A 27,231-nucleotide genomic window follows, 5' to 3' on the forward strand; every position below is an offset into this window, starting at 1 on the left:
TGTCTATCTCTGTTTCAGTTCATCTTCTAATCCTGGACTTTTCTCCCCAGTGTTTACTCTACATGTTATAAGGGAAGATTTCATGGATCCACAGAATGAGGACACTAAATATGATCTACAGAGACTAAACTGTTGGTTGGGGGGGAGTGTGAAAACATACAGTCTTTGTAGGGTTGTGTTTCTCTCTCCTTTCTCCACCCAAGTGAAAGATGTATATTAAACCTTTTGTGGTTTCAACATATGGTGTGGTGTGCTGGCTTGTAGAAAAGTGGTTAGATTGGCTAGATGTATTTAGACAAGTTTGAGAACTTGATGTAAAGAGAAGTAGTAACCAGCTCCCTTCTGTGTTTGTTCTTTTTAAGTGTGGCTTGTCTTACCTCTGAGATTGCGTAAAAGAGGTAATTCCTCTCACTTCTATACCACTAGGCTTGACTGGTCGGTGCATACATGACAGTGGCATTTCCTGTCCTGGGAAAATGCAGTTTGAAATAGAAAAATGCTTGTTTTGCTAGCAGTGGCTGATGGTGTCAAGTGTTGTGAATGATGTTAAAGATGCTTAGGTAAGTGGGTAAGTCTTGAGCCCTTTGAACATCCAAAGGTGCTTATTGCGTGGAACTGAGCTACTGAAGTGTAGGTGTTTTATAGTGTCCCTGTGAGAAATTAACTAGTGATTTTGAAATCAAAATTAATCTATTCTTTAGTAGAGATAGCTCACAGCAGCTACAGCATATTCAGTAGAAATGATCCAGGGAATGTTCTTCTGTTGCCAGAAGGACTATGCCAAGCACAAGGTCTTCCCACCAGTTACACATCCTAGCCTGGGATACTGACAAAACTGAAACTAGTGCTAACCTCAATTTGTAAAGGAAGGAAACTGTGTTCTTAAGTGAAGGGTAACAAATGTATTGGCTAGCCCAGCCTAAATCTGAACTTTCAGATCGAGACAAATCTTTGGCAACACACGGTCAGATCCAGTTACAGCCCAGTTGTCTACCCGTGTTTGCAGTGTTCTCACATATCACTAAGTCAGTTTCCACGTGAACACACTTCTTAACTGTGCTTGTGAGCTTTGAGAATCTGGAGAAATTTTCCAACTGAATTAGGTTGTAGTCACAGAGCTGAACTTTTCTTTTGGCACCAGTGCCCAGTCAAGCAGTTTGTGTCTCCCCCTCAGCTGTGCTGGCGCAGCTGTTTCAGAGGCTGTAGAGTGCACAGCACATCGGTTTGTGTTCAAGATAAGTTGGTGCCTGGACCTGGGACAGTGGTGCCAACAGAGAGGGAAGCAGCCCTGTACTGTTCAACAGTCCAGCTGAACCGACCCTGTGCCCTGCAGAGGAAGCTGCATTTTGTTTGTCTTCAGTTCCAGTGCTCATTGGATTCTTATCTAAGAGGTGATAAAGTTTGTAGGAAGCTGTTCGTATTGGATTGCCTTTTCTGCTGGTTTGGTTTGTTTAGCTGACTTGATTCTAAGCAGCATTAGATATGTGGCAAAATTAGCAGGAAAGGCAGCATGGTGCTGGAAATGGGAAAGAGTGGGTGAGTCCTTTGAGTGAGTGATTAAGACTCAGCTGTGCTGTTGAAACAGGCTTGAAGAGGCAACGGGGAGAGGAGGCAGTTACTGGCACTGTCCTGTTGGCAGAATTAATGTTCTTTGAGCTGTTGCCTTAGCAAGGGGTTTACGTGTAGCAGTAGCAGTGATGCCTGGCAGAGGCTCAGGAGTTGTGGTAGTGGGTGCAGGGCACTGAAGGATAGGTATTTAGTTAGGTACTGTATCAATTATTATGGGTTAATTGCAGGAGAGTGACACGGAAATCCAGCCCTCCTCCTCTGTGTGCTCAGCATCAGGAACTCTGATAAAAACTATTTTTGCTGTAGTTGTGTGAGAGAAATCTCTTCCTCCAGTAGAGATAAAATGAACGCATGCAAAATGTGATTTTTCTCTTGAATTGTGCCTTGTGTGGAACCTTTTTCCTGTTTTGATTCACATTGTTGGTCTGGGTGTTAGTTGTGTTGACACATGTTGTGTTTCCTCCGTCACACTTTCCCTTCATTTGGTGGGTGTTAGTGACGCTGCCAGGTTAAGAACAGTTAAGAAGGGAGAAGGAGAAGAAATTGAAGTTCTTCATGAAGGTGTCTGAAGGTAGTTACTATATCAGTTGTGTAAACTGTGTGATCTAGATAAGGCAGTTTTATAAGGTAAACCTATACTCTCCTTGTACTGCTCTTTATTCTTTGAAATGAAATGTAGAACTTTCTAATGAAACAGAATCCTGGAGTTCAGTGCTGGAAAAACTGGCTGGAAGGCTCTTAGCTGCAGAAACTTAAAGGGAGGTGGGAAGCTGAGTGTAAACTGGAGGCTGGGCTAAAAGGTCATTTTTGCTTAGAAACATCATAGAATCGTTAAGGTTGGAAAATACCTCTAAGATCATGGAGTCCAATCGTTAGCACAACACTGCCATGTTCACTACAACCATGTCCCCAAGTGCCACATCCACTTGTTTTGTGAACACCACTTTCTGAGCCAGCCTGTTCCAATGCCTGACCACCCTTTCCATGAAGAAATGTTTCCTAATATCCAATCTAGACCTTCCCTGGCACAATTTGAGGCCCTTTCTTCTCATCCTGTCACGTTTTACCTGGGAGAAGAGGCTGACCCCTGCCTGACTACAGTATCCTTTCAGGTAGTTGTAGAGAGAGATAAGGTCTCCTCTGAGCCTCCCTTTCCCCAGGCTAAACTCCCCCAGCTGCCTCAGCTGCTTCTCCTCGGAGTTGTGCTCCAGATCCTTCACCAGCTTCTTTGCCCTTCTCTGGACACGCTCCAGCACCTCAGTGTCTTTCTTGTAGAGAGTGGCTCAAAACTGAACCCAGTATTTGAGGCGTGGCCTCACCAGTGCTAAGTTCAGGTGGACGATCACTGCCCTGGTCCTGCTGGCCACGGTAATTGCTGATAAAAGCCAGGATGCCATTCAGCTTGTTAAAAGCATGGTTTGATCAAAAAAGAAAAGTTGAAGTTTCTTTGGCTTACTATGTTTCCTTAAATGTATTGGTGTTCCTGACTGACAGCTTGTTTATCCTGGAAATAAGTCTGAAACCTGGCCCTTTGGCATACCTTGCTGTATAGCCAAAGGGAGAACCTGCCTTGCTTTGTGCTGAGCTCCTCTCTGGCCACGGTACATCTGGGTGACTAAACCTGTTCTGACTGCCAATCTAAAGATCAAACATGGGGTAACTGCAGTTGGCATCTCTCACCTTATTCTTTTCTCCCTATCGTTCTTGCTCAAAATGTTGGTTTAGGTTAGAGGATCATTGTTCATGTTATTGGCTGCTGACATGAGGAATGTATACAAGGTACATAAAATGTAGTTATGGCCTAAACCAATTAGAAAATACTGGCTTCTTGGGTGAGCAACAACCTTAAGCAAAATCACTCTGGAATACAAGTGGAAGTTTTCCTGGTTTAAATGTGTATGGCCTGCAAGGATCCAGTTCGCTTGCAGTGTTCACAAGGGGCTTTCCCTTGCAATTTCCAGAGTTAGAGGTGAACTAGGACACTATCGGATCCTGTATATTTTCATTCCCATCCTCAAGAACCTATGTAATGGATAAGAAGGGAGAAAAGGTGAGAGTAAAAGGGAGAAAGCCTTTTAGTGCTTTCATCTGCCCTTAGTATTCTAATACAGCATTCTCTGAGGGGGCTGGAAAAGTACTGGTAAACCTTACTGTGGACAGAGATTCTGTTAGGTCCTTCAGTGAGTGTGCTATTAATAGCTCTGGATTTTGGGCAGAGGGGAAGAAGGATGGATGAGAAGCATGCTTTGCCACTATCCCTGCCTTTCACGTTTTTCCTTGTAGGTATGAAGAAGTATCTTTCTTACCAAGTTCATGATATGCTTTCTGAAAAGCAGTCCTTTTATATTTTTATATATATATTTATATATATTTATATATATTTACATATATATTTATATATATTTACATTTATATTTATATATATTTACATATATATTTATATATATTTGCATATATATATTTATATATTTTTTTAATATATATTTTTATATATATATTACTTACTGGGTTGTGTTAGGGATTGTGCTGCTTCTGTCTTATTCTCTGCTTATTGGCATTCTTGTACTTGTAGTTATTTGCTGAGAATAGCTGAATTTGAGGGTTGACTTTTTAGGTACACCTCTTCATTATAAGAAGTCTCTCTCTGATGTTTTTGTCCCCATAAATGGAAAATGCAAAATGCCATCTTATCAGTATTTTGTATAGGGGAGAGCTCCTGCATGCATGCAGACCATTCAACAGAGAATCAGTTTAAGGCACTTAGGAGTAGACAGGCCTATTGTTTGATTAGTTATGGTGCTTCATAGGTATCTAGGTCATCAGAGTATCTTCTTTTTCCCCTTGCCTGGCAGAATTGTAGCTCCAGGTACTTCTCGCTTCAGCTCACTGTTTATGTAACAGTTCTAGATCTGTCCCTTTAACATACCTTTGCCCTGAAGGAACAGAGAGAGTTAAATGTGTCTTCCCCCCTTCACCCCTACTCCTCTGTCAGTCTTATTGGATGTCCAAACAAATCTTCAGAACTTAGCTCATCAGAGCTATTTATAGCTGAAATATTCAAAACATTTAATTATTTCTGGCCTTAAAATGAGCTACTTGGCAGTATTTGCTAGTCAGAAATAGGAAAGCAGTGATGCATTAAGGTCTGTGGCAGCCCTATAGCTTTCAAGTGTTTATTGCATGGAGTGGGACTGCTGGAGAAAGGCAAGCACAATTTTGTGGCTTAAATCTAGTGTTGATTTTTTTTTTTTTCCCCCAGAAGATGTGTCCAAATAAGGTTTGAAGGTTAGCCTGTTTTTCTGTCCTCTGGAACTCAGTTCACACATGCCTACACTTTACTTCTTTCACTACACCAAAACAAGAAACATTTAAGCACTTCCTCTCCTTTCTCTCTAAGGAAAACTTCCTGGGTGAAGCTCTGAGAGAATGCATTACATTTAAATGCAGTGCAGCAGTTCCCTCATGATAACTTATTTTAAGATTTTGAATCAAGCCATGAACTCCCTCAGGAAGTTGAACAAGATTTCAGGCCAGATGGTTTGAGGTTAGTGTAGCCCACTTCTGGTTGCTCTTTACCACTGAGGTGATGGTGGGGAAACCCATCGTGCGTCTGTGTTGAAATATGAGCAGGAGACTTGGATCGCTGTTGTGTGGAGGCAAACGTGTGGTGTGTGTAGAGCACTAGGAAAAAGAGTTCTGAAGATGCTGAAAGCTGAAGTATTCAGGGGTACTGGAAATCTTGATTTAAAATTGGACCTGTAGCAAAGTGCAGATTTATGTACAAACAAGATATTAAGGCTACCAGCCAGAAGATGTACAGCTTGAAGTGTCGAAACTCCTTGTAGTAGAGCAAAGGAAGTACTGATGAGAGACAACTACACTAATGAAAGTGCCTTATTTAGGCTTTGTTCATCGTCCAAGTCTTATGCCACTAAAAAGCAAATGGGATTTAAATTTATTTTAATGTTGTTTTGCATCTGTGTACAGTTGTTTGTGTTCAACCTACTTCCCAGAGAAGCAGTTACTAGTTGTCATTCAGTGCTTATTGATCAAAAACCTTTATTGTATGTAAAACCGAGTTTAGCAATTAGTGTGTGCTTTTTTTTTTTTCCTTTATGAAAGAATATGAATGATGTGTTTAAAGAGCTCAAGCTGTATTTGTGTTGAAACTTAAAGGTAACTATGTTAGTACTTTATTTCAATTAATGTGCTTAAAGGGAGAAATTTGCATTTAGAGCAGACTGTCTCTTATTTTCATAGCACTCAGGTGTAGCCGAGTGCTTTCACTCTTGTGTTCTTACACTGCAGGACAAGTAGGTCATCAGCTGCTGGCTGTGTACTTAGAGGAAGCAGGAATTAGCTTTTCATTTTACCTCATACTTTAAGAAATGGGTTATTTAGTCGAGTTTGTTCAGTTGAAATACTGTCTGCTTACACAAGAGGCTACTGTTCTCAAAATCTGGCTTAGTATTTCAACAAATGGTGCTTGTTCTGGATACTTAGCTGGTATCTCTGTAAACAGTAGTCCTGCTGTAGTTGTTGCTGAGTGGAGTGAGAAGTTTATAGGGAAACTGAGTGGTAGTATCTTGGCTATATTTGCTTCCATTCAAATCTGTCTGCTTCTGTGTCTTGCTGTACAGTGTTGCTTCTCTTGAGTCTCCTACCCTGTTTGACCCAGGTTAGGAAGTGATTATGCCAGTCAGAACTGTGCATTAGCCCACAGGTTCCATTTGAATAATTCAGGTTGGAAGAAGCCAAAATGAAGTAGGGAGTGATTAGTGAACAGCCACAGTAATAGGCCTCAAAGGATGGCAGACTTCAGGGGCAGGTCCAGTTGATGATGTTTGTGCATCATCTCCAGACAGAGCAATAGACAGGACCATAGTCTGGAGTCTGTCAGTTCAGTAGTACAGAAGGTCAGATGAACATCTTGAAAAAAGAAAAATGCCTGCAACACTGCTACAAGTTCTAGTGCCATACGCTTTAACAGATGAGAGCGTTTCTGTATGTATTAAAAGCTTGAGGTCCAGGTCTTCTGTGCGCATTTCCAATAGCATAGAGACCAACCCTGTGACTGAGCTGGGTGAATCTTCCAGCCTGTCTTTAGTACTGTGGCAGGAGGCAGCGTTGCCTGGCTGTTGTGAACATGAAACATGCCTCTGAAAAAACCATTCTCAATGTGAATGTATTGGGGTTGGATGTGCTGGGTTGGTAACTCCATTACTGGGGTGGAACTGGACTTATTGAAGTGTTAAGACGTCCTATAAAAACCAAACAAACCCCGCAACCGAACACAGGTCTGTTTTGGTTGCCTCTGTAGCAGTACTGAAATGTATTGTCATGGAGGCCTATAATAGGGAGGCTGCCATCGACTTTGCAAGTCCAAATTACTGTCCAGTTGGCTAGGAACACTTCACTGTAGAAGTGGTCATTCTGTGAATGGCACCTCTTCTGCAGTTAGTCCTCATCTGTTTTATACTGGATTTGCTGGGATTTGACTGTTGCAAGAACCTAGGGTAGTCTCTGATTCTTAGACTGGGCTTTAGGACAAATCAACTTAAATTCTGAGTAGTGAGGTCTGACTGTGCTGGGGCAGGCGAGGAGGGGGGCAGAACTGAGGAACAGGGCTTCGTGTTCTGAATTTCATTATCTCCTGGCCTGGCTCGACAGTGCTATCAGCATGTTTATTTTATGAACTGCTTTGACAACTTACTACAATGCTTTTGCAGAAAACTGGACAGTGAAGTGGGGCTTCTTGTCCTGACCGTTGTTTCCAGAGACTGCACTGAAAGTAATTCTTGGAAGTGGAAGATGATCTCTCTGCTCAGGATGCTGAAGCGTTCTAGAAAGGCTTCCTAAGTACTCCAGTGCTGCCTGAGACAGTGACTAGCCAGAATAAGAGGGTGAGCAGCCAGAAGGCAGCATAAAGGACCACAAAAGGCTGTGAGGTCTGCCAGGAACACCTGACAGGTTAGCATATGCTGATTATGCTGCTGGGACGGGCAGTAGCACTTGTTCTATAGTTCACATGCTTAACTTGTGCAGTGTCTGTCCTGGTAATTGCTAACTAGTTCAAAATTTTGAAAGGAGGGGTGTTCTCTGCCACTCAAGAATGAAGTTATCAAACCAGCTCTTCTGGATGGATCAAGTTTCCTTCACAGCTGTCAGCACTGTAGTTCTCCACCCTCTGAAGTGCTTGATTGATGACAATGATGGTCTTTTTTCTAGGTAGGTTGGGAACTTTCAAATATATTAGGCTGGCTATTAAAAAAAAAAAAAAAAGGCCAGCAAACCAACCTGACCCCAAACAAACAAACTTGATGGTCTGGACTTGACTTTCCAATTTCTGCTGGTAAGTGAAATCTAATAGGAGTTGAATAGGGTCTAAGATGAATCCTGTCTCATGTCCCCTCTGAGCTAATGAGCTTCAGTGGTGCAGAATGCTGTTAACAAGATGTTGTGAGCTTTTAATGGGCATATTGTGTGTAAGCTCTTGATAGTGCTGTCTACTTGTGATAGGGAGGATCTGCTTGTTTATAAATAACTAATGATAAAGGGCCATTCTAGTTGATGTTCAGAAAGCTGCTTGGCCTGAAGGGGCATTGGGTGGCTGTGCTCTGCAGTGGCAGAAGGATGCTGTTGCAGCTCTGAGGTTTTTGAGGTTTACCAGGGTTTTGATGACTTCCAGGTAGGACGAGATGGTTAATGTCAGGCTCCAAGTGAATGAAGAAAAGCTACAGATGTAGCTTCAAACTATTTTGCAGTCTGCCATAGTTTACAAAACCAATACCTCACTGCATTTAAATAAAAGAATATAAGGCTGTTTTAAGTCAACAAGTTAAACTTGTTGCCAGGGACGTGTGTTAGAAGCAGAGTCTTCAAAACATTGTGTGAATATGTTTGCTAAAACACAGGCATCTCTTCTTGGAACTATCTAACTTTAATGCTTTTATCAATAGAATTATTCCCTTTATGTTTCTAGGCTGTGACACTGAAGGCATTCTTTCTGACTGTCAAAATCTTCATACCTTCGTACCTGGGCTATCCTCCCAAGTTTTCTGGCCTACAAAGGATCCTGCCTATATGGGCCAAAGCCTGTTTTCTAAACTCTTTCAAAAAAGAGTGCTTGTTTAATATCTGGGAATACAAAAGCTTTAGGCCAAAGGTGAGAGATTTTCCTCTGAAGTGGTGACCAATATTGTGTCAATGTAGTTTGTATAGTTTGATATCCTGCTGACAACTTCTCTTTTAAAAGTTACTTCTTCTAGTTGTCAGGCCTGCTAGTATAATCAATTTGTTCCCCTGCTTCATCAATCAGTTTGAGTTAGGATGATGCTGGGGGCTGCTCTGCACACCCACTTGGAAAATGTTGGAGTTTAGTTCTGAATGCTTAGGATTTAAGCATTCAAGTTTACTTCCTGTTCAAACCAAGTACCACACTAGCTTAATATATTCAAACCAAATTTTTTTAAGATTTAGTGCCATTGGCCTTTGAGGCAGCACAAGATTTGATGCTTGGAAACGGAAACATCTTCCGCCATTTGCAATTAAATGAAATGTTGTCAGAACTGGATAAAGAGGCGGTTGCTGGAAAAACTCCAGGGTCACCATGTTACCAGTTTTTCACGTTCATAGTCACAACTCAAATGTCTCATTACATCCACAAAACAGAGTGTGTTGGAGCACTGTTCATAAGTCTTGCTGAGGATGGTATCTGGATGCAAAGTCTGGCAAGAGTGACTTGGCAGATCCTCCAAGTACTGGCAGATTCTCTGCCATAAGTGAATGAAACTGGTGTGTTCCATGGTGCCTCATGGACACATCCTGCAAGAGAACACTTGTGGGCTGCTCTTCCTCAGGAAGCTTGGGGGCCATGTGCCATACCTGTGCTCAGTGCAGCAAGTAACTGGAGGTGGCAGCTGCTTTGTCTTTGTTAGAGCAGTGCTTGGAAATTGCAAGCGTGGCTGGGACAGGGTACTTAAATTCCCGTGTGATAACTCCAGATAAGTAACTGCCTTGATCAGGTTTGTGCACATGGGGTTCCAATAGAATGTGGCAAAATGTAAGTCTGGAGTGGGAGGCAGTTCTGTAAGCACAAAACCACTTTCAGATGTTTCCTAGGAAAAGTGGGATCAGGAATGATAGAGTTTGTTTCTGCTGTGGGGCAAACTTTGATGTTGTGGTGCTTGAACAAGAGAGGAGGTTTCATCTTGGATAGGTCAGTTTGGTTTTCTTTTAAGCCTCTAACCCAATAACTTCTGAATTGTAGAGGTCAGGAAAATAGGATATTGGTACTATTATAGTGTATCTCTGAAGGGCTGTGTTACCTTGGAATTCATTAGTAACTTAAATCTAATCTGAGTTACAGTTCTTTCAGCTATGGGTTGATCCTGAAAGGGTATTTATGATGAAATTGTGTATAAAATAGTCTCAACTATTTTTGAAAGAGTTGTTACTCAGTCTTGCTTAACAGTGCGTCACAGGAAGAGTATGAAGCCAGACGCTACTTCCAGTGGTTTTGGGTTTTCTTATCCCAGGAGTGTTAGGCCTTGAACATGCTCAAGAGTTTATCTTCTTCTTGCAAACAGTGAATAGGTGCTCTGAAGTCTGTCCTGTATTGAGACTTGAAACAGGTATCATGTGTTGGAATTAGAGAGGAGAGTAGGCATCTGGTGTGTGTTATCCTGGAGTTCCATACTAGATCAGTGGTCTTGCTTGTACATGTTGGCAAGCAAAACTGACAGAAAACATTCATTTCTCCCCACCCTCCACTCCCTTACAATAGTATAAGAAGGTGATGATAACAAAATGGCCTTTTTTGGTCCTCTTTGGAGCTTATTTTAAACTATTCCTTTTTTCCCACATAAGAAAACCATTGACTTTTAATAGACATTATACTTAAGAAGCTTTTAAAAGGGGTTTTGAAGCTGAAAATCAAGGTTTTTTTGTGATTTATTTTTTTTTTTTTAAACATAGAGAATGCTGAAGTCTGAAACGTAGACTATACACAAAGGTGATGTAAATGAACAGGGAACTACTGTGGATCTCTTTGCTGTGCACATGCATTCCCATGAACATCACTTCAACTGCTGGAAATGAAAGCCCAGCTCAAGGCTTCACTTAAAAAAACCCAAAAAAACAAACAAAAAAACCCCCACAAACCACAAAAATACCATGTTTAGTGCCCTAAGCTCTGACTTTCTAATGTGTTCTCACCTGTCAATTTGCAGGTAAGCATTATGAGGAAGAAGAGGAGGATGCTCTGCCTGACTCAGATGCCCTGCCAGACTCAGATGACGAGGTGGAATTGGATAAGCCGCGCCCCATACAGATTGTCCTTGCTCACGAAGATGACCATAACTTTGAATTAGATGAAGCAGCATTGGAAAAGATCTTGCTTCAGGAACACATTAAAGATCTTAACATAGTAGTTGTGTCTGTAGCAGGAGCTTTCCGCAAAGGAAAATCTTTTCTGCTGGACTTCATGCTTAGATACATGTATAACAGGGTGAGTAATTTGGAGTTTTCCTGCAGGAGAAAAGCAGTGTGGTATTTTAGTCATTCACCTTTGTATTTGTTAACTTGGGCACAAATATAGCAGGTCAAATTTTTCTTACTCATTTGGGTGGGTGGGGAAGCCAGTTACTCTTTCTGCACTGTCAAGTGGTTGTCAGGGGAACTTATGGGTGTCCTGGTTTAAGTGGACATGAGAAGAACTTGAATGAGGGAATGTGAGGCCTTCTAGCTGAGCTTTGGGGAAGGGCTCGTCCATGTGGTGGCTTGGAGAAGTCTTGCTTTGACTTGATCTCCTGAAATCATATTGTACCACTCACTTTACCCATTATTGCAAAAATAAAAGTCTTACCAGAGAGCTATTGGAGGACTAAATCTGCTTAATTCTGATGTATGGCAAAAAGGAGGAAGTTTCCTGTTTGCTACTTGGAATGTGTCTCTGAACACAATCCAGTAACCTTTAAAATCCTTTGAAGTTATTGATCAATGAATACCTGATGCAAAATTTAATTTCTTCTTTTAGTTTGTAGCTTTTGGGTGGTGTTTTGACTCCTATACTTTGAACCCCTGGCTTATATGGAGAAGGCGGGGTGGGGTCTTCTGTGAACATACACTTTTGCCTGTCACAGGTTGTGCTGTTCCTTTTAGTCTGCAGAGTGAATATTGACAAGTCAGTGTTTTGTTGCTCTTTGAACCTCTTAAAAAAACCCAGAACTGATTCCTTTTTTGGTCACTGTTCTTTGGAGTTTGTGCTAGCTGGCTTGAGTAAAAAACAAGATGAACTCTACAGTTACAGGAAACATGGGAGTACTGCAAAGAAACTGCTGATAGTTGGCAGATGAAGACTTCCTTCCCTCAATGCCAGTAGTGCCTGCTATTGAATTCCTCACTGATTTAGCAAGAGCTCTGTAAGAAAGACCCTGAGGATATGGTAGGAGGAATACAGAGTAGCAAGCTGGTGCTTCCAACTTCTTAGTACTCTTTTAACCTAGGGAGGAGAAATGTTTCATTTGATACAGCTGTTCAGTGGGTGGCCTTTTGTGTGTGTGTGTATAAGCCACCTTGTGTCCTGTCTGTGTTCCAAACAAAACCAACTGAACAAAAAAAAACCAACCAAAAAACCCAATAACCCCTGCAAAAAAAAAGAAAAATCCAAAATCCCAAGTACAGCAGTCTGAGCAAGGTGTTGGGCTGGGTAGAGGTAGTGCTAATTCCTTTCAAAAACAGGAGAGCTGGGCTTTAAGCAAATACTCTTAACTTTCAGATTGTGAAATAAAACAAAAGTTGATAAAGCAAAGCAGATTGAAATGCAGTTTCAGCCTTGTGTATTGTGCTTTGGTTTCCTTTATTGTGCAGTCACTTTTCTCAGTTTTCTGTAGATGTCCTTCAAAATACTACTTGTTTCTCTTAAACTGAAGGTAAAGGCAATCTTGGCCATCTACTGTAACAGCTATCTCTTACAAAAGCAGAGAGGTCTTGCTCTCCATGTGCTGCTTCTGGCCAGGCACTTAAATTCTGAAACTGTAATGCTTGCAGGCCCTTAGCAGAGCTGATCCAACTCAGTGATGCATTAGAAGACACTGCACTTTGACAAACTGTTTTCCTGCCAGCTCAGTGATGTAAACTGGGCTAGGGAAAGAGTTTGACAAGCATCAGAACTGCAAACTGATTGATGGAAGTTGGGGATGAGAGAGGATAAGTGCTCTTTTGAGCACTCTTGAGTTGTGTGAAGTCAAATGATATCCTCTGCTTATGCAAATTTAGCACAGGAGGAGAGGTGTATAGTTTTATATTACTTAGTCTGATCCCTCCATCTTCAGTTAGGCTCAATTACAAGTCTGTGTTTTCTGTGAGCTAAATATTGGATCCTGCTCAGAATACTAAAGCTACTCTGCATTCAGTTCATAGGCTAATCAATCAATTTTGGGGTGTTCTGCCCTGTGGATATTAACATGCATGATGAAAAACTTGCCAAGAAACTTCAGAATCTTGTTTTCTTATCTTAAACCAAGGGCAGGAGGTCATGTGAAAAGTTGCCATTCTGAAAATCTCACTAGTGCCAGCTGAAGTCACAGGTGGGATCTCGGCGTGGCTGAGGTTGCTCACTAACTTCAGGGAGGTGGACATCTCATTTCAAGCACTGATACTTATAGTGATTGCTCATTTGAAATGGAGCAGCAGCAGTTGTGTGCTCAGCAAGCTGCTGCAAGCATCCTGTGATCTTAAGCCTCATTAAGAGTTGGGTGCAGTAACACTTGTAAGGTTAGTTTTAAAAGTTTTTTTTGTTTTTTTTACGGGGGTGTCACCTTGTCTTGAATTAATCTTCAAGGCGCACTGTGTACTAATGCACTGTGCAAATAAAGCTGCATTGGGTCTTTCCTTAGTGTAGAATAAATTTAGAGAAATTATCTTTTAGGGGCCTTTTTTTCCTCTTCCCATCTCTTGATTATCTTTCAAGCCAACTTGATGGATGGAGACTTAAAATACTGAGTTTCTGCTAAGGAAAGATGGGGGTAACAAGCTAGGAGTGCTTCAAACTGATGCAGAGATCAGTTAGAGGCAGGCTTAAAAGCATTGTCCATAAGGTGAAGCAACTTCAGGTGAAGTTGTGCCAGTTAAAACACCAAAGTCTCCTTTGGTCCAGATCACATATGAAATCAAATGGGATCGTATTTAGTGCTCATTGAGGGACTTTTCAAACCATATGTATAGTTTTGGTCTGAATTGTCACAAACGGAGATAATGTCTGGACCAAAATGGGATGAAGTATTCTTGTATAAAAGAAAAATGGAACATATTGTTGAATAATGTAACAGATTCTTTTGAAAAAGTAAAAAGCCACAGTCTGTTGACATGTACACGTGAAATATGATTCAGCATCGCAGAACTGTACCCTGGAGTGTCCTGAAGCACAAACAGGCCTGGAGCTTTGATTTCTAGAATGGTCTATGGAAGCATAAGCATCATCTGGGATAAAAAGTCCAGGGGAAAGCTTTTCAGGTTTTGCTTAGTCTCTCTGGTAGAAGTAGAAGTATCCTGTCAAAATAAACAAAAGGAAAAAAATGCATAACCAACCAACCCTAAATCCAAACAACGTACCTGTAAAGACCTGTAGATCTCTTTACTTGGATATCTGTGTTCATTTTCTGAATTTTTATCTGCTTGTCTCACATTTGATCCAAATAGCAGAGTTGAGTGGGGCACTGTTAGCATTTGGGAGAGTGCTGCTGCAGAATTGTTTGATTGCTTGCGTGCTGTTAGACATAAGGAAAGTGTGCAGGTGTTTTTTCCATCCTCTTTTAGAAATAAGCACTTCCACTTGGATGTTTAAAGTATTTTTATTCCTTACACACCCTGGGTACTCACGCTGTTTTCTGAAATGTGAAGAAATATCTTGAACTGTTTTCTGAAAACTGCCAGTGCAGAGTCAGCTATGTAGAGCCCATAGCCTAGTGAATTGAGAAGTTTCCACCTTGACCTTCTCAGTGGACGCTTTCCTGGCTAGTAATCTACTCTGGACAGTTTGAGGCAAATTCATTAAATGTCTCTTTCTGTGCTGTGTTCCAGCCTGTGAAAGAAAGTTTTTTCTGTAACTTCCCTAATCAGTTAAACTGTTGTGTGCCTGCCACTTCTTTTGTGTAGGATTTCAGTGTATATAAACCTATCACAGTGAAACTTCCTCAGGGTGCTGCTCATGCTCCTTTCTTGCCCAGTACAGTAACTACATTTTTGAGTTAAACGCGCTCATATAATGGCTGGATTCTTCTGTGTGAGCCACTGCTCTGTGTTGCCTGTCCTTGAAGACCTCATTACAATTCCCTCAGCCAGGAATGTTAGCTGCCAACTGTACTCAACTATTTCACAAACTGGGCAACGTCCCAATAAAATTTTAATATGGATGGGTTGATTGACGTGTATCCAACTCTTAATCTGACCTTTTCTCTCGAATCCTAATCACTTAGGGGAAACTATTTTGTAACTGTGATAAGTCTAGATTGTAGATCTTCTGATCCTTGCCTGTTCTCTGTATCTTCTGTAGGATGGCATTGGGAGTCTTTTACTGGCTTTTGTTAGTTCAGGGACTCAAATGTTTAGCCAGCTGTTTGTGAGGGGGAAGGGAGAGGATTAAGTCAAGATCAGGGGTTCTGTCCCTTGTAGAGGTTTAGCTGTTCCTCTAGTTAAAATACATGCTACTGTGTTTGTCTTCTCAACTGTAAAAGAAGAGCATGAGTGGAATTGATGGACAAAACTGAGCTGTTCTTCATAGCTCTGAGTGCTGGAGACTCAAACTGTGCACATATGCTCTTCAGTGACTGAGAAGTTGTGCAGCCACTGAAATGCAGTAGTCTCGCTTTGTGGATGATCCTTGAAACACAGCAGAGTATCTTTGTGTTTTAATATTTGTGTAGTGTTGTCAACTGCAATGGCTCTGAGGAAAATATAAGAACAATGTGGAAGTCTGCTAAAACATAGCATGTTAAAAAAAAATAAAAATCTCCTCCTTGGTTTTACATAAGCTTTTCCTTTTGTTTTGTAGACTTCTCCTTGCTGGATAGGTGGAAACAATGAGCCATTGACTGGGTTTACATGGAGAGGTGGATGTGAACGGGAAACCACTGGCATTCAGATTTGGAGTGAAGTGTTTGTAATTGATAAACCTAATGGAACAAAGGTAGGTGCTTGACTTACCTTGATTTACTCATGGTCTTCTTTGGAGGTGGGGTGGGGTTTTTGCTTTCATTTAGTTGTGTTTTTGTTGTGGGATTTTTTTGTTGTTTTGGAGGTTTTTTTTAAAACAAAACAGAGGCTGTGGATGGCCAATCCCAGGAAATGTCTCTGGCCAAGTTCAGCAGGGCTCTGAGCAACCTGGTCTAGTAGAAGGTGTCCCTGACCATGGCAGGGGGGTTGGAACTAGATGATCTTTGAGGTCCCTTCCAACCTAAACCATTTTTATGATTCTGTGACTTAAGTAGGTGTATATAATAGGTTTCATGGTGGCAGTGCAAAGATGGTTGCTTTCCTTTGCATTGAGAAGCTGCATAACATATTTGGAATCAATGTAAGGATTAGTGAAAGGATGGAGACTGATTATTACAACCCAGCAGAAAAATTCAACAATAGTCTCATTCTGAGTGTACTTTGTTCTGGCAAAGTCTACTCCATCCAGGCTGATGGGTGGGTTATCCCGTGAATGTTGTAAAACTTTAATGGTTATAAATATCATATACAGACAAATGCTGTGGTGAAAACAGGTCTGTAACAAACACTGGTTTTTGAGGGGTGAAAATATGTTCTATCTTGTAGTTGTGTTCTAGTGAAATGTAATGCATGGCTGTAAGCACTGGAAACAGCCTCAGTGTCTGGGGGCTGGTCCTTCTGTATAGTTTTGACAAGCAGTCTGTAAAAAAGGACTAAGTCTAACAGTGGGGAAAAAAGGCACTAACCCCATTTTAGTCAAAGCTGGTGTGTCTTTTTTAACTCTTAAGTCAGTTTAACTACAAAATTTGATCGGAGGTGTTAATGCAGAAACAAAGTGTAAATGTTAATATATACTTCATAGTACTGGTGGTGATTTGGAGCTGTTCATGTTCTCAGCTGTCAGTTCTAGGTTATTTAAATTTCATACCCTTCACATTTGCAAAGGAAACATCTGATGCCCAATTAATATGGGACATGGATCTTAAAAATAGTGGCTTAGTGGTGTGCAGGAAGTTTTAACAAATTTCACAGCTAACCAAACATTTCTCTGGTTAAAAACCAGTTGTGTTGTGAGGATCTCCTTGTGCTCCAGGAACAAATCACTCGCTTGTTCTTGCTTATCAGTCATCTCTAACTGAAAGAAGGGAATTGTAATAGATCCCAAAGATGGGAGTTGGACTGATTACTTTTTTTTTCACTCACTTCATTCCTTGTCATTCCAGCAGACAGTCAACATCGTCTTATTTTCTTCTGAAAATAATTATTTTAAGAATGTATTTTTTTTTAAAGTAAACGTCTCACTCTTAGCTCTGATGAACTATGATAGATTTGCAGCTGAGACTGAAGTTCTTCCAGTGAATAAGAGCTGTCAGTTCCACTGCACTGTGCCCCACTGGGCCAAGGGAGGCTATTTCTGTAGGAGAAGGTAACTAGGCAAGGCCAGGGACTTAAGGCTGAGGACACGGCCCTCTGGCTGCTGCTTACTCAGCTGTAGGCATGTGTGTCATGTGTGCAGGAAGCTGACTGAGGTTTAGTAAGTAGGTGCAGGGGCAGAGACTTGCTCTACTTGAAACATAATTTATCACAGTGGCCTGGAGTATGAAAATGTTAATGGTTTGGTTAACTATTGCTGTTCTTTAAAACTCTCTAGGTTGCTGTACTACTCATGGATACCCAAGGTGCCTTTGATAGCCAATCCACTATCAAAGACTGTGCAACGGTTTTTGCTCTGAGCACCATGACAAGTTCTGTCCAGGTGAGAATATCTGTGCTGGAAAATAATGGCAGTGACAGGAATCCTCTGTCCTGAACAGGCAATGAATATCTCTCAAGCCACACCTAGAAAGTTCACCTTCCTCCAACTGTGATTTAAAATTTCATTCTTTGTCTTATTTTCAGTGTAGTACATAAACTACATAAGTTTCTCAGTGGAATCAAGGTTATCCAAGGCCAAGCTGAGTTAGATTGCTGACAGAACTGGGAAATCCCTTCCCCCTCAAAAGATGTCAAAGTAGCAACTGCTTGTGTACAGATGTGTTACAGAATCTTTTTTAAGACTTTAGATACAGTTTGGGGTGACGTTATACTGTGATCAGCTAAACTTACAATTGCTTCTACTGTTAAAGCATCAGTTAAAAATCTGACAATTCTCTTGCGTTATGCTCAAAGCTACTTTTAAGCTTGTGCCTTAAATGTGCCAAAAGCGAACAGGTTTTTGAGGGGTGACCTTCTTCAGACATGCTACAACATAAAACGAACAGGAATATGTAGAACACTACTTCTGTCCTGTGGATTGTTTGTTTGGTTGGTTTGTTCCTGTGGTTAGGATAAGTTTTGGGTTGTTGATGCATCTTTTTGTTTATTGCTGTTCGTTATTTGTGCTGTTGAAACAGTTATGAATCTCCCTGGATGAAACCAGATTTCTCTGGGAAGATTTGAAAGCAAAAAAGCCTGGTGAATTGACTACCTGGTTATTTCTGTGTCAGAGATACAGCTGCTGGATCACTGAATCCTAGAGCACTTAGACTCAAGGATGGCTAACAGGCCTTCTTAATTCTCGTCTCACCTGTGTGGTGATTGAAGCATTCTTCCTTGATTCCTTTATGGTTTGCTTCCTTGGAAAGAAATGGTTCTAGAAGGATTAGGGTGGTCATCAGTGATTTTGTTGCTAGTACTTTGAATAAGGAGGTGACTTTTGTTTGAGATGTGTTCTATGACACCTTTCTAGTTGCTGACCTTTGGGTAGTTAGACTTTTCTGTGTACCTGGGGGGCAAAAATACTCAAGACACGCAAAAGAAACTATATGAATGTAAAATAATGGTTTCATGTTACACTGTAATTCTCTGACTGTCTCTTTCAGGTATATAACTTGTCTCAGAATATTCAGGAAGATGACCTTCAACATTTGCAGGTAAGAATATGCTGAACTTACATTAAGCTGCTCCTGAACTGAGAGTCTTGGCATTGTTCTAGGAGTTACTTCTCATGTAACTGACTTGGGAGCTCTTGCTGCTTCATATAAAACACTGAAGCCAAAAGTAGTACTGTCTGTAAAAACAGTGTTTGCATCAACTTTGTGAAGCTTTGATGCTTCTGTGGGGCCAACACAGAGGTAAAATAGTACAGGCTTCTAATCTGGCTAATTCTTTTAAAGTTTGTTCCCTGTATTGCAAGTTCTGAAATTCCTGAAGGAATGAGAAAGGAAAATGATTTATGGAAGTGCTTAATGACAAAATTCCAGTGTTTCCCCCTTTTCCCTATAATAGGAAAACTGATGGTATTTTGTAACCAGTTTCTAAAGAAACGTGGAAACTTGGGTCAGGGCAGAAAGAGTGTCTTCTACCCAGAAGCCATCTCTAGTTTTTCAGCTGAGAAATTTCTGCAGAGTTTTATTTCCGCTAAGAAATAAAAGCAGGAAAGAGCTGTTCGCTTTACATGTGCTTTTTATCCTCTAGTGGGACATTGTGGTCAAAGGTCTGGCTTCATGTGAGTGGTGCAAGAATCTTATCTTCTTAACTTAAAACCTGTAGCTTTAAAGACTAGCTTGTGTATTAACAAATGCCAAGACCATGACCTTGTCACAGCTTAAAACTCTTCTATGTGTCTTCAGTGCTACAAAAGACTGGCTGCCAATGCTGGAAGTAGAAGAGCACTAACTAAACATAATCTTGTGGTGCTGTTCTCAGTTAACACGGTTGTATCACTGGGCCAACACCCCTCACAGCCCTGAAAAACCCAACCAAGCACTGCAAACAAAAAAATCCATAGATAATTATTTGAAAGCCAGGCTTTCCTTATGACTTTGGTCCTTTAACAGCCTCAGTGGAATCTGAATAGAGCAATCCCTTTACTGGAGGGTGAGATGTGAGGGAAGGAAGAGAAAAAAAGGATGATAAATATAAGCAGTGGGTAGGGGACACCCATGCATTTAAAGTTGTGCTAGGAATCATGGTCTGAGGGAAGGAAATTCTGAGTTTCTGTTGTAACAGCAATTTATATAATTCTGAATTACTGTTAGTCTCCGACTGCCTTTTTCATGTAGCAGGGAAGTGAACAAGGTAAGGAGTTGGGGTCAAAGAAGCCAGTCTCATATGGGCACTTGACCACTTTACAGCTGCTTTTGCTCAGGGTGGACAAGGGCTTGGAAGTTGATTTGTGTTAAACCAGTCTTTTAAATTCTCAGATGCTTTTATGATCAACACAGAGGGAACCATCCCTTCAGCTGTGAAACTTATCTGAGATGTTCCAGGAGTTAGTTTTAAAGCAGAACAACAGCTGCCAGGTACTAGAGAATTCTGGTATGCTTCCTTCATCTTGACCTCCAAGGAGGCTGGCATGGATCAACTCTGCTGAAACAGCCAGCACAGTCCATAATTCATGTTCTTGTGGGTTGTTTGGCCTGCTCAGTCCAGTGAAGAATGCTGCTGCTGCTGGTATTAAAGATGGTGAAAGCAATGAGAGGAAGACAGCTGACACTTGCTTTTATACTGGAGGGAAGGAACAATTATCAGTTAAGGTCATGGGCTCAAGCAGAGATCTGAGAAGCTGCTGAACTTGGCTTGTATTTAAATGTCTGATACATTGGCTCTAGCCAAGTTCCTTGGGATTTCCAGGAATAAATGTTTTGTGGGAAGTAAGGGGCAAATGTTAGACAGGCTTACGTCCTTGGCCTAGGAAAGAAGTGTTGGAAGCTGGCTTGCTGAAAGATGCAACCAGCTTTCCTCTGAAAATAGCCCACAAGCCACCCACTTAGAGCTGCGGTGTGTTGACAGTTATGGAATGGCACTGCGAATCCAATGGAAATGATGTGTCCTACCTGAATTTTACTGAGGATTGGTATACTCATTATTGAGGTTTATTAGCCATTATCAGTCCATAATAGGATTTAAGACTGAATGCTTTATTTTCTAGTGACATAATATTTTACGATAGGAAAATGTGTTTTATATGTGACACCCTTACCCTCTTCTTTCTTTCAGTTGTTTACAGAATATGGAAGACTAGCTATGGAAGAAATTTACCAAAAGCCGTTTCAGGTAACTCTATGTTAAATGGATCTTAAGCAGTTGGATGTGTGGAAAATGAGCTCAGGATAATTTATGGAGATAAATTAGTTGGGCTGAAGCTAGCCTGTTCTCTGCAAGACTGATTTTCCTTCACTATTGCCACATTGTTTGGCAAAAACACAATGGAAAAAATGCTGAAGAGGATCAGATTTTGCGTGAACATAGCTTTGTGCTTGAGTTATAAGGTGTAAAAGGAATCAAAGTGTCAAGTGCAGGTGTTAAGGAGAAAAATTTTGTGCTGCTTTCTTACTGATTACTCTGAGGTGTGGTTGGTCATTGCTGGTGCCACGTGGCTCTGAAAAAAAGGTCTCGTGGCCTCTAGGAAATGGCATTGAGGAAAGCCATGTTGCATGTCATTTGCTTGAAGCATTATTGGCTTCAGTGTTAAAAGTCTCAAAAATGATTGTTTGCAAGGCCAGAGACGGGTTTGAGGTTGCTTCGTGAAGCCAGTGACTGAGATCTCTTCCATCCTGAAGTGTCCTCCTTGACCTATAAGGGTACAAGTTAAATACTGTTAGTGGTGAATTTTAGGACTCTTGTGTCTGCCAAGTGTGATTGTCCCAGACAAGATGCGTTCTTTGTAAAGCCTCTTGTGGGATACAAGAGTGATGTGAAGGTTTGTTTTCTGTCTTCAGCTGCTGGGAGAGAGTACAGTGCAATCCTTGTGGAATAGCAAAAGGCAAACCTGTGAAACAGGGAAGCTATCTTTTTGAGACAATTGGGACTGAATTCGTGGGTTTCTTGTTTGGTTGGTGTTTTTTTTTAACAAGCAAAAGCTGGCACCACAGAACTACAAGGCTACTTCATTTAGAGCAGTCAAATACACAAAATCCCTTATTTATATAATATACTTACATGTAATGTACAATATGTTTAGAGCAGCCAAGTACACAAAATAATTACCTGTGTGATAGAGTTTTTGACCTTAGAAACGATGCAAGCCATTCACTGCTGTTGTTCTTCCTGTTACAGACATTAATGTTCTTAATTAGAGATTGGAGTTATCCTTATGAACATGCATATGGCTTGGAAGGAGGAAAAAAATTCCTAGAGAAAAGATTGCAGGTGAGCTGTCTCCAGTAGTCCTAGTCTGAACTTGCTGTCAAGGTAATGATGCACGATGAGCTGGCTCATTGTGCTCATAAAATGCACTTGTGATGTTTCCATTTGTGTGCAAAGTTGACGTTATTAGATTCAGGAATTAAAACTTACACTTTTGTGCTCTTAACTGCTTTTAAGATGATATTGAGTCTTAATTGCAGTACTGTAAAACTGCTAGCAGTTCTTACTGCCTTTTTGTTTCCCTTCAGGTAAAGCAAAACCAACACGAAGAGCTACAGAATGTAAGGAAGCATATTCACTCCTGTTTCAGTAATCTTGGGTGTTTCCTGTTGCCCCACCCTGGTCTTAAAGTTGCAACAAATCCAAATTTTGATGGGAGATTGAATGGTAGGAAGCTTTTCATTTTGTGTTTCTTGATTCAGATCACTGAGTTTGTTTTCTTTTCTGATGGAAGTTAAACACTGCAATGGTTGGCTATTGAAATGCCTGCTTGGAAAAATATAAGGCTAAAAGGTGAAACTGCAGAACCTAGAAATATGCACTGTATGTTCCTTTTAGTGCTTTAAAGATCAAGCAGTTAAGCAGGCAGAGGGAATGGATATCTTTGTGTCTAGCTGTTGATTGTAATCTGATAATTTGAGACATATTTCAAGGTCATTAAATAAAGATTCCAAAGATAACTAAGGGCTCCAGGGGGAGAATTTGCAAAATTAAAGATTTTACTTTCCTGAAAGGCTTTTCTCTAAGAACTTGCTAAACCATAGGTGGGCTCTAGAATGACTAAAATAAGAGCTGTAGGATTCTGCAACTGCAGTAGGAGAGGCAGTCAGGATTCTTTCAACTGATGCAGAGGGAATGTATCAGAACGGTAAAGGCTATGAAAGGAGTTGTGATGGTGGAGTGCCAACCACTGCTGTGCTGAGGGGTTATTGTACAAGATGTTGGCATAATTGGGGAAATGCACTGTAAATATTACAAGGACAATGGAAGCTTGTTCTCTATCTGAAGTTAAGATTGGTAGATAAGAACAAGTGAACTTACTAAAGCTATACTATGTATTTAAGCCTTTAAATACCTTAAAAATGCAACTGAGGGTTGTGATGCTATGGATTTTGAAGGATCATGGGTTATCGTGTTCCTTTAGGAAATATAAGATTGAAAACTAACCACTTTTTTCCTGAAATTGATTGAATTTTACTAGATATAGATGAGGAATTTAAGAATGAACTGCGGAATCTGGTACCATTACTGCTTGCCCCTGAAAACTTGGTAGAAAAAGAGATTAGTGGATCCAAGGTCACCTGTAGAGATCTTGTAGAATACTTCAAGGTAAGCAAACTCATACTAATTATTTCTGTTAATAGCTTAAAAGACAGTATTCTAATTTTAGGCCATGTTGTTCCCAGAGAAGATATGATATCTAGGCTGACACTTGCTGATCAGCTCACTTTTATTTTCATTTCGTTATTCTGAATTTCCAGAACTGGCACACTACTTCCTAACAGAATAGCTTTTAGGAAGCTACTATTGGCAGAACTGTGGGTTGGTGTTTCTTTTTCTTCTCTCTTTGTAAATAGGCTGAAGTACTTCGAGCTTTATTAGATATTTTTTGCTACTTCGAAATCGTAGTTTGTCTGGATATGTTGCTTGCTTGCTTTTTTTTTGATATATTAGAGTAGGTCTGATGTAGCTTTACAGATAGAAAACCAGCTCCTAAACTGCTGGGTATGCAGTGATAATTTCAGATACTCCCCTCTGGATTTTTAACGTACAAAGAAGGTGCTTTATAGACACTTGCATGTGCAGCACCACTGCTCTGAAATATTTGTGTGTGATACTTACAGCTGTTAGTCTTGAGCTTTTTTTGTATCATGGTGACACCAGCAGAAATGTGATAAGGTAATCCGTACATCACCAGGAATTAGTCTGGGGTGTGTGGCCTTTTTTGAATTGGAATAACTTAGACAGTTGGCTTGGTAAGAATGAGTGCCGCTGTTTCCTGAAGACATGAATTTTGCATTGCTGCTTTTGAGCATGTGTGTTCAAGGTAAAACAGTTAAGCTGATGCTAAGAAATGAGCTATACAAGGAAGAAATCTGAGGCCAGAGCTCTTTTAACTTCACTTGTTAAATGAAGCAACTTGTTTAAAGGAAAGGCATGATATGGGATGTAGAAATGGTGGCTGTTCTGACAAGCATAAAATCAACACTGGAGCTCAGAGTTTCAGTCTCTCTATTTACGTGGCTGCATGCTGCTTTTTGCTCCAATTTCTTCTCTAGTAGGACCTGATCATTACGGTGCAGGGAGTGCGCATTCAGCAGCAGTTTAGAAAGGATGCATCCTAAAAACTGAGTGTAAAATAAAGCTGCTTGATTCACATCCTGTATCCAGTCTGGGAGCAGTCCTGTGGTGTGCTGCAGAAATGCCATGCTTATGTAACTAAAGAGGGCTGCTCCCTTGGGACTGTGCATCTGAAGCTGAGGTTGTGAAGCCTGAGTTGGAGACTGTCGGGCTTTTACTTGGAGGAGATAGCTACAGAAGCAAGGAGGGTGTCAAGGGAACGGAGTCCTGTATAACTCTATATGTTTTTGTAGGTTGTTCTACAACCTCGAGCACTGAGTACATAGGGACCCTGATAACCTTGTTCTCTCCTCCTTTATAGCAGAAGATCCTCAGGCCAGAGGCTGTTAGACAAGCCAGGGGGTAAAACAATAATAGCATGAGGAAGAGTAATGGCCCAACCTCTGAGGGGCTGAGTGGCCTTGTTGGTGTAACTTGCACAGCTTGTCCAGAGCACTGAAATGGCCACTGCTGCCTGCTGTGCCCCACTTACCTGTTCCCAAAAGTTGTGCCATGGGCCACCTTGTGGGCTGGAGTAGACATTCCAGCCCTCTGAAACCCTGGGAAAAGAAAGGACATCTGAGGATGGGTAGGGTGCGGCACAGGGGGTAGGCTGCCTGCTTAGCTTCCGGAAGTATTTTGGTAGCTCAGCTCTGTCTGCATTAAGTGCTTTGATCTGCTTTTTTGCCTCCCACACTTCAATAGAGCAAGGCATATGGGGGAATACAAGTATTGGTTCTCCCAGGACTGGGCAGAGCTCTTGCCAGAAAGGCTGTGTGAGATAGTCATCTCCACTCTTTTGTTATGGATGAAGATTCCCTGCTTTTAGCAAAGACCTTCTTATGTATTTGAGGAAGCAGAAACCTGCTGTCAAGCCTGTCACTTCTTGAGACAGTGGCTATGTCTCCTCAGGTTTCTCTGGTGCCCTGCTGGGAACCAGTCTCCTGCGCAGGAAAGTAAAGGGGAAAAAATGCTAGACTTACTAAGACATTTACATAATTTAATATGTAGCATTATTACAAAGAAATAATCTGAGCTCTGTCTCTGTATCATCCCTCATTTCTCATTCTCCTTAACCATAAATGTTTAGAAAAAGAAACTTTTTTTTTTTTGTCCCTATCAGGCTTACATTAAAATCTATCAAGGAGAGGAGCTACCTCATCCGAAATCTATGCTACAGGTATTTTATTTTTCTTTCAAATAATCTGATTAGATGATGTGTACTTTGTAAGTTCTTTGCAACTGAAGTTCATGACTGCTGCAGATCCGAAGCTCCCACACACAGCTGTAGTTGTTGAAGTTCTTTGAGAGCCATCTGAACTGTAATGCTTGAGTACACATTTGTGTCTTCCCTCTGTTTTGTCAGGCAAATGGAGCAGGGGTCTATCTGGTCGGCTGGGGTTTTTAGCTGCTTTGGTTTCTAAGCCCAAGTTTCCTGTAACTTGCTGTTTTGTTGGTATCTTTCACGCTGTATTCAGAGGGCATTTAGCGTCAGATGGAGCAAATGAAGTGGAGAAGGCTTTATAGTAATGTAGCTCTGGCCACTGTCTCACAGTGTTGGACCGCTCTGTGTTGGGTTTGTTAGATTGGATGACTGCATTGAGGCTCCTTTTCTGAGTTGATCCAAAGAGGATGTAATCATCTTTAAAGCAATCTGAAAACAAAATGATTGTATAAAACTCTGTTTTGAACCCTGGAATTGTTTGGGATGAAGAACTTTCACCGAAGAGTGGGCTTTATGGTCAGTTTTAACCATTTTGTGTTTGTAAGACTGGGGTTGTTGGGGTTTTTTTTAAGCTTCCTGTGTCACTTCACTAAGACCTGACCTTTCTGGGTGTTTTCTTGTCCTTCAAGGAACAAAATCTTTAGACTTTTTGGGGAGTTCAGAAAACTCATCACAATGAAACAAAGGCTACTATTATTTTCTGTACTTATCATGCCATAAATGTATCTGGGACATACAGAGGATAACATCTTGCAGCATTAACTGCAGTAATTGTTCCTGACGTGACACAGGTTGAAAATAAGCCTGAAATTCTAACAAAATTGACATTTACAGTTGACACCAGAACCATACCTATATAATGGAGAAATAATACCACCTTCCTTCTTTCCTCACAGGTTAACATGTGACCCTTATGTGCTTATTAACAATAGAGCATTCAGAAGAGATTGTTCATGATGAAAAACCTGTACAAGCAAATTGGGGTTGGTTTGCAGGTGTACTAGAAAGCTGAAGAAAACATCCTCCTAGGCAGTAATATGTTTTGATGTATATTGCCACTTATTTTAGTGTGGCCTTTTCCTGGCCATCAGAAGCTCTGGAGGTTGGGCAGGGGTATGTTGACGTTGTAACTGCCTGGCCATGGTGTGATGACACAGTGCTCGATGTTTTCCAGGCAACGGCTGAGGCGAACAATCTTGCTGCTGTGGCAGGAGCGAAAGACTTGTACAGTAAAGGCATGGAGCAGGTATGGGGACACAACCTTTTCTAAACACCTACGTGCAAATACAGGCCTTCGGTTTTCATGTTGCACTCTGGTTATGAGCACGTTAATTGAGGAGAGAAGCTCAGGGCTCGTGTGTTTTCTGCACTCTGCTCTGAGTGCGATCTCTCAGGCTGGGGAGGTGTGGGAATGGATGTATTTCCTAAATACCACCTGTCAGTTGCCTCTACAGCTCTTGACAGGCATCTTAAAATCCTGTGGCATGCAGTGGGCAAGCAGGTGAGGAGATATTTGTTGGGCCAGAGTTGCACAATGGTAGAATTGTACTTCTGTAGTCTCATGCTTCTGAATTGTGGTCATTCATTAGCTGTAAAACGCAAGGATTAATATGATTCTGAAGTTTTAAAAAAACCCTTGAAATACAAGAATTAGTTTGAAAAACATGTAAATGTAATTTCCTACTTGTTTCTGCTCTTGAAGATGGTGACTGTACTATTCTAAGCTGAATGACTGGATGGATTTCATTCTTCAGTAT

The 27,231-nt window shown here is 41.0% G+C and overlaps 1 protein-coding gene across 6 annotated transcripts in view; it reads left to right on the forward strand.

Moving 5' to 3' along the window:
- Nucleotides 1-27,231, forward strand: part of ATL2 (atlastin GTPase 2) — a 48,276-nt gene that overhangs the window by 15,215 nt on the left and 5,830 nt on the right. For all 6 annotated transcript variants that reach the window (XM_017818821.1, XM_017818820.1, XM_017818825.1 and 3 more), the window contains 10 exons: nucleotides 10,800-11,077; nucleotides 15,620-15,754; nucleotides 17,432-17,536; nucleotides 18,642-18,692; nucleotides 20,761-20,817; nucleotides 21,820-21,912; nucleotides 22,158-22,296; nucleotides 23,111-23,238; nucleotides 25,373-25,429; nucleotides 26,649-26,720. In XM_017818821.1, the coding sequence (XP_017674310.1) occupies nucleotides 10,800-11,077; nucleotides 15,620-15,754; nucleotides 17,432-17,536; nucleotides 18,642-18,692; nucleotides 20,761-20,817; nucleotides 21,820-21,912; nucleotides 22,158-22,296; nucleotides 23,111-23,238; nucleotides 25,373-25,429; nucleotides 26,649-26,720 (1,115 nt within the window). The remainder of the gene's footprint in view (nucleotides 1-10,799; nucleotides 11,078-15,619; nucleotides 15,755-17,431; nucleotides 17,537-18,641; nucleotides 18,693-20,760; nucleotides 20,818-21,819; nucleotides 21,913-22,157; nucleotides 22,297-23,110; nucleotides 23,239-25,372; nucleotides 25,430-26,648; nucleotides 26,721-27,231) is intronic.

The sequence above is a fragment of the Lepidothrix coronata genome, unplaced genomic scaffold (genome assembly GCF_001604755.1).
Source record: "Lepidothrix coronata isolate B3197 unplaced genomic scaffold, Lepidothrix_coronata-1.0 Scaffold71, whole genome shotgun sequence".
In the NCBI taxonomy this organism is placed as follows: Eukaryota; Metazoa; Chordata; class Aves; order Passeriformes; family Pipridae; genus Lepidothrix; species Lepidothrix coronata.